The sequence below is a fragment of the Chelonoidis abingdonii genome, chromosome 2, assembly GCF_003597395.2.
Source record: "Chelonoidis abingdonii isolate Lonesome George chromosome 2, CheloAbing_2.0, whole genome shotgun sequence".
Taxonomy (NCBI): domain Eukaryota; kingdom Metazoa; phylum Chordata; order Testudines; family Testudinidae; genus Chelonoidis; species Chelonoidis abingdonii.
In genome coordinates this window covers 180,102,888-180,109,262 of record NC_133770.1, presented here as the reverse complement: position 1 = coordinate 180,109,262, position 6,375 = coordinate 180,102,888, and the positions used below count along the sequence as shown (strand labels likewise).

The 6,375-nt window shown below is 36.3% G+C and overlaps 1 protein-coding gene across 2 annotated transcripts in view; it reads left to right on the top strand.

Annotated features, from left to right (window-relative positions):
- The window catches only part of SSR1 (signal sequence receptor subunit 1), a 41,952-nt gene that overhangs the window by 10,826 nt on the left and 24,751 nt on the right, over positions 1-6,375 (top strand). For both annotated transcript variants that reach the window (XM_075062834.1, XM_075062835.1), the window contains exons 2-5: positions 592-710; positions 3,289-3,376; positions 3,599-3,861; positions 4,582-4,658. In XM_075062834.1, coding sequence (XP_074918935.1) covers positions 592-710; positions 3,289-3,376; positions 3,599-3,861; positions 4,582-4,658 — 547 coding nt within the window. The remainder of the gene's footprint in view (positions 1-591; positions 711-3,288; positions 3,377-3,598; positions 3,862-4,581; positions 4,659-6,375) is intronic.

Here is a 6,375-nt window from a genome sequence, read left to right as displayed (position 1 = left end):
TTCCTACTGTATTTTCCACTGCATGCATCTGATGAAGTGGGCTTTAGCCCACAAAAGCTTATGCTCAAATACATTTGTTAATCTCTAAGGTGCCACAAGTACTCCTCGTTCTTTTAGCTGATACAGACTAACACTCTGAAACCTGTTAGAAATAAAGAACACTTTCATATCAGCTACACCTAATGTTATAATCCTTACAATAATGAGACATTCATGGTACAATCAGAAGTCTAAAAAGCAGCTTGGTTACTTCCTAGTACCCTAAGGCAAACACCTTGACAAACCTTATTTTCACTTTTTTTCTCTGCAGTTGTGTGCATCAAAGCTTTAATTTGTTTTGAAATTGCTGGTACGTAAATTACTAAATTTTAAAAACTTATTCAATAGAAACTTCAGTTTCTAAACTGATAGTGATTTCTGCTTATATAGACCAAAACTTTTGCATAATATTTTGCAACTAAAACCTCAAGCTGTTTATCTCCTACTAGTAAACGTTAAGTCTTGGAAAACTGAAATATGATCCCAACGCCCCTTAATCAGCCACACTTACAGAAAGTAACTTCTGGTATTTCCATCTTGTTTTGTTACTAGGTTCAAGTTTACTAGTTGCAGCCCAAGATGCTACGGAGGATGAAGAAGCAGTGGAAGATACGGTAGTTGAAGATGAAGATGATGAAGCTGAAGTTGAAGAAGATGAACCCACAGACTTGGTAGATGTGCATACATTTTGTTTCAAAGCATTAGATTATACAGCTTCTTTAAGTTAGAGGTTAGATGGATTAGAAATATGAGTTTTAGTATACTATATTTAATTTCTTTAAAGTGGCTAAAGAAAAATATAATTAAGGACCTTAGAAATACTTTCAATTTGGGCAACTAGGAAGGATATAAGAGGAACAATTAAATAGTAATTGGAACACTGGCTGTGCCTAACAGCATCTTAAAAAGAGAACACTAACTGAAATTGCACAGTTCATGCTTTTTCCCACTTCAACATTCACCTGAAGATGATAATGGTATTTCTTCAGTGTAAATTTGATTTGTCATATTGTCTCTTTGAAGTCTCACTTAAGCCCTGCAATAATGTTTGAAGTCTAGTTTTGAGGCATATTTTTGCTTTTATTAATTACATCTGCAGTCTGGAATAAAATCACCAAGGTACATTTGTCTTGCCACCAGAAATGTCACTTTCCTTTTTGAGGCAACTATTTCAAAATCTTGATGTGGTATGATTTATGTAGTGTTACTAGTCACCTCTGGCAGATTTAACATTCAGCTGTTAAATACCTAGTAGAGGCTAATCTCTTGACATCAACTCATGCACATTAATGCTAAGAAATTAAAATGAAAACTTGGGGTGTGGGAATGGGAAAATAAAGGAAAATGGAGAGAAGATGAAAAGAGGAGGGTGTATGTGAATTTTTATGTATAATAAAAGCAAAGAATTACTAGATTACTGCTTGATAAATACATTTGATCCATTTTACTGGTTTTCATCAAATTTATTTGATGCCCTTCCATAGTGCGTGACCAGCTTAACAGCAGTCAGATACTATTAGGCAGGAATTAAATATTGGTGGTATTAATGGAATACATTCAATGTACATTGTCTATTTAACCATCTCTAGTAGTAAGTTGAAAGTTGTTAAATATAGTGTTCAAATAGTATAGGACTGATCTTGAAATGACACAAGATGTGGCTTTGCATTGAGGTCTGAGATCTCTCTCTCTGGTTAGTAGGCTTAGTTCTTGGGTTTGAAAGGGGAATATAGGTAAATTTTTGAAGCCCTAGAGATGAATAGAGTAGTGAACACTCTAAACATTTCCTGTGTGCTAGATTTTCTTCAAAAAATATTTGGTCCAGGAATAAACATAAGAATATAAGCTTAATTGAAGCCTAACCCTGATCAGCAAGTTGACAGCACTTGGTTAAAAGTAACCTTCACACTCTAACTTTTACGTGATTAGCAGTATCTCTCTCAATATATCTATAGAGTTTTACAAGTAGAAAACAATATTATAATGTGAGATGTACCTCATTTCAAGGATTGTAGCATTGGTAATATCCTTACCAGGCTAGAAACAACTTTATTATAAATAGCTGCTGCCCTTAAGAATTCCTAGATGAACAGGAAATCACTCCCCAAATTTTTACAAGATATAGGATTCCTTGTTTCAAGAGTCTGTCCTCTTATTTGGAGATGGAAGGAGAGGCAGTTGGTATACTGTTATAATATAGGGATGAGAAAATGAGGCCTGTCCAGAATGTGGACTCAAAGAACAATTAAAGGGACTGAGTTCAAACACAATACAGCTTTTTTACCCTTAACATCTTAAAATTCAGTGGAAATAGTCTTTAAACAAAGATTTGTCTGCAGGAAAACTTACAGAATATAGTGTAGACAATAAAAAGTAAGATCTGTTTTAATAAGCGACTGATACCATCTTGGACTAGGTATGGAAACTTACTTGAATTTTTGAAGTTTTTTTAGACTGTTCATTTAAACAGTGACTCTCCTGTTCCTTTGTGATCAGAAACCTTATCCTTTAGGTAGAACTGAAAGGGGTTTGTCAAGACATAAGTTGAGATTATCTTCCTTGTAAGTTCCTTGTCAGACTTCTGACTCCTAAAAAGTGTCAAAGTACTGCACTGCTTTAAATATTTAGTCATGTCATCTAATAACACAGAGACTATACAAACATATCCACCTATCTTGGTTAGTAAACAGGGAACTATATTTTGGCTATTTAAGTAGCTGTTACTTAAATCTTCTTAATACGTTTACATTTAACAAATTTTATATTGCATAGACAATTATTTACAAGAAGGATGCCTTGTTCTCGGTTTTCAGCTTTATAATAAAGTAACCAGATGCAGAGGGACAAAATACCCCTTGGCTTAGACCAAGCTCTTTGCTAGTTTTAAAAAAGAGAACAACCATGTAATCGGGGAAAACAAGACTCCACAATTTTAGATTACCAACTTCTAAGCACGTCTTGTACGCTGGAGCCTATGAATATGGTAATCATGCTGCATTTAACTCTGTGGCCATTTACAGCGCTGGAGAACTAGCAGCTCAGGGTCAAAGAGAAGCAAACAGCAGAGAGTTGGCACAGAATAGTTCTGCAACAGCAGCAGCTGTAAATGTTTTGTCCCACTAATTTTGTTATAGAATGCCACGCAACAAAATACTTCCGTTGCACTTAACGTATAGGATTCTCATAAAATGTGCACATTCTTTGCTTCACTGTTTATTATAGGTTTTTCAAACAATTCTCTTGTCTTAGATAGAAGAAAAAGAGGAAGAAGACTTATCAGGAGAACCTAAAGCCTCACCTAGCGCTGATACAACTATCTTGTTTGTGAAAGGTGAAGGTAAGATGTGCACAAGTCCTATAGCAGTCTATCAAATGCTTGGCTGTTGCTGACTGGTCTCTAGTTTTAAATGGCATTACACATGCATAAAACAATATTGAGGCTCTAATAAAGCACTGTACAGTTTTGTTGGGGCTGAGTTTAAAATGGGATTCTTGTGCACTTTAACACTGGCATGGCATATAAAAACTTTTCTAACTTAAAGATATTGTTATGTTCTAGACTTTCCTGCAAACAACATTGTAAAGTTCCTGGTAGGCTTCACCAACAAGGGTACAGAGGATTTTATTGTTGAGTCTCTTGATGCCTCTTTCCGGTACCCTCAGGACTATCAGTTTTTCATTCAGAATTTCACAGCTCTTCCTCTGAACACAGTGGTTCCACCACAAAAACAGGCCACATTTGAGTACTCGTTCATCCCTGCAGAGCCTATGGGTGGTCGTCCCTTCGGACTGGTTATAAATCTGAACTACAAAGACTTAAATGTAAGCCCAGTTTTGGAATTACTTTTACTCTTCAAATTAAAGTGGAATTGTGGGCAGGAAGGGAAAGGCGAACCCAGTTGGTAGTGTTTTAAAAAACACTTAGTGTCTGTGTAGATAAGGATAGTGAATGGTGCTCTGTCTTTACGGAAAATCTTGACTTTCTCCTGAGATCTCGTAAACTCACTGGGTGAATTTGTGTAGTCCCATGAATTTGAATGAGTAAGAAATGCTGGCAGGTGTTGTCATTAGCTTTTTAAAAGATTTATCAAAGGCACTAATGGGAGTTAGGTGCGTGGCTCCCATTGACTTTCAGAAGGAGTTAAACCTCTAACAGCTTCTTGCACCTTTGAAAGTTCCCCAACAATGTAATAAGATCCTTGGTGCTCAATAGAACATCTCTATCACAGTACAGAAAGACATGAAATTGGTAATAGCATTTGTGCTAAAGCCATGGACACTGTATCACATGTTCTTATGTAAGATTTTTTTTTTCTACGTACTTACAAAAGGTATTGCTCAGCAAGTCTTCAGCTAGCTCTAGTTTCAGAACCTCTTGCAGTGTTTTCTCCCATAGCTATAACCTTTTGGTTGTGAGCTAATCAGTTCCTCTGCTCTCCACATAGTAGTTTGTCCTCAGCAGAGGTTTTAGAATCTCATCAAATTTCCTTGGAAGGCATGACCAGGTTAAACTGATTTAAAAAATAATCATAATTATTGCAGGGCAATGTGTTCCAAGATGCTGTCTTCAATCAAACTGTTACAATTATTGAAAAAGAAGATGGATTGGATGGAGAAACGTAAGAGAAATTTGAACTTGTTTTTGTTGGTAGTACATCAGCCGAAATGTACTGCTGTATGTGCCACTTAAAAATGCTTTTGTCCTCATTTCATGGAATGCTGGACATCCTGTATGGCCTGGTGATGGTAGAGCATTCAGAAGAGGGGAGAGGAAATGTTAACCCAACACCTCAGAAATAGAGGCTGTGTATTTTTGCTCAGTGTGAAATAAAACTGACTGGATGTACACTTCTCAGACTTAAAAAAAAAATTCTGTACCTAATTCATATTTCAAAATATAGTCATAATAATACCATTTCAGATAGGATAGTTTTCATTACTTTTCTGTCTGAGAGCCAAGTCCAGAGCATAAGTGTGGCCTATTGGTAATTGCAGGTATAGCCTCAAACTGAGGCTGTATTCCTAAATAAAGTTATTTGTAGGGAGGAAGGGTGACACTGATGGCTCAGGATATTGAGATGTCCACATTTTGAAGGCTGAAGTACCTGTGGTATACAATTTTACTTCTGAGTCGCTGTTTGAAATTAGTCTTAAGTTGTAATCTGAGGGATTCTTTTCAGGTGGCAACATGTGAATTGTTAGTCTAATTCATAGTTAACACATGCGCTCCTCACAATTTTGGGGAAATGCAAAGAGGCTAAAGGTGAATTGCTTTGAAAACAGAATTACTTGTCCCTGGAAGTAGCTTGCAGTTCCTTGTGGGGAAACTTAGCTGCTTTACTTGGTCTGTGGATTGGAGGCATTCATTATGAGCATTCAACTAAATTATTGAAAGAGGAAATTATGCGGTACTCTCACTACTTGTTCCAAGGATGTGGCACAGTACATACTTGTTAAACATACATTAAAATATTGTGTGTGGAATTTTCAAAAGCACCTATGTCACCCTTTTGAAGAAGTACTGAGCATTTACAGGTGACTGTGTACTAGAATTTGCCTGCTTAGCAAATCAGTTTCCAAAACTTACTAAAACATCTGTCTTTTGATGAAGATTCTGATTAAGCTCTTTCTGCAATGATTTTTATGAAAACGAGGAGTCCGGTGGCACCTTAGAGTAAGAGATTTATTTGGGCATAAGTTTTCGTGGGTAAAAATCTCAATTCTTCAGATGCAAATAATTCCGTTAGTCTTTAAGGTGCCATTGGACTCCTTGTTGTTTTTGTGGATACAGACTAACACAGTTACCCCTCTGATACTTGGCACAATAATTTTTATGGTTCATAGATTTAGAACTTCTTGTCAGCTTCAGCTTGTAAAATTGGTTAGTTTAATACCTTGGAGGATGATCTACTGTTCATAAGAATAAGGGAACCTAACCTCTTAAATACTGAATGAGACTTAAACTATAATTGGAATCGATGGAAAAAGAATTCAACTATCCACTTAGTCCAGAAATGTACAGGCAGTTTCAGAGAGTTCAGCTGTAGAACACTATCTCTAAGTTCTAATTTAGGTACCCATTTCTTAGGCTGCTCCGTCATCAGTAAAGACTTCAGGGTATTCTTGCAACATGTGCATTGAGGTGGTGTATACTACAGAAGTGAATATGTAATGGGGTCTCATAGCTTTTATAACTGATTAGTAAATTGGTGGTCACATTTGTTTATTCTCTCTCTCTCTCTCTCACGCGCGCGTGCTCCATTTTAGAATTTGGTATGTCATGTTAACTTGAGCAAATGTGAACCTAGTGAAATGTCAGTAGCTAAATACATATTT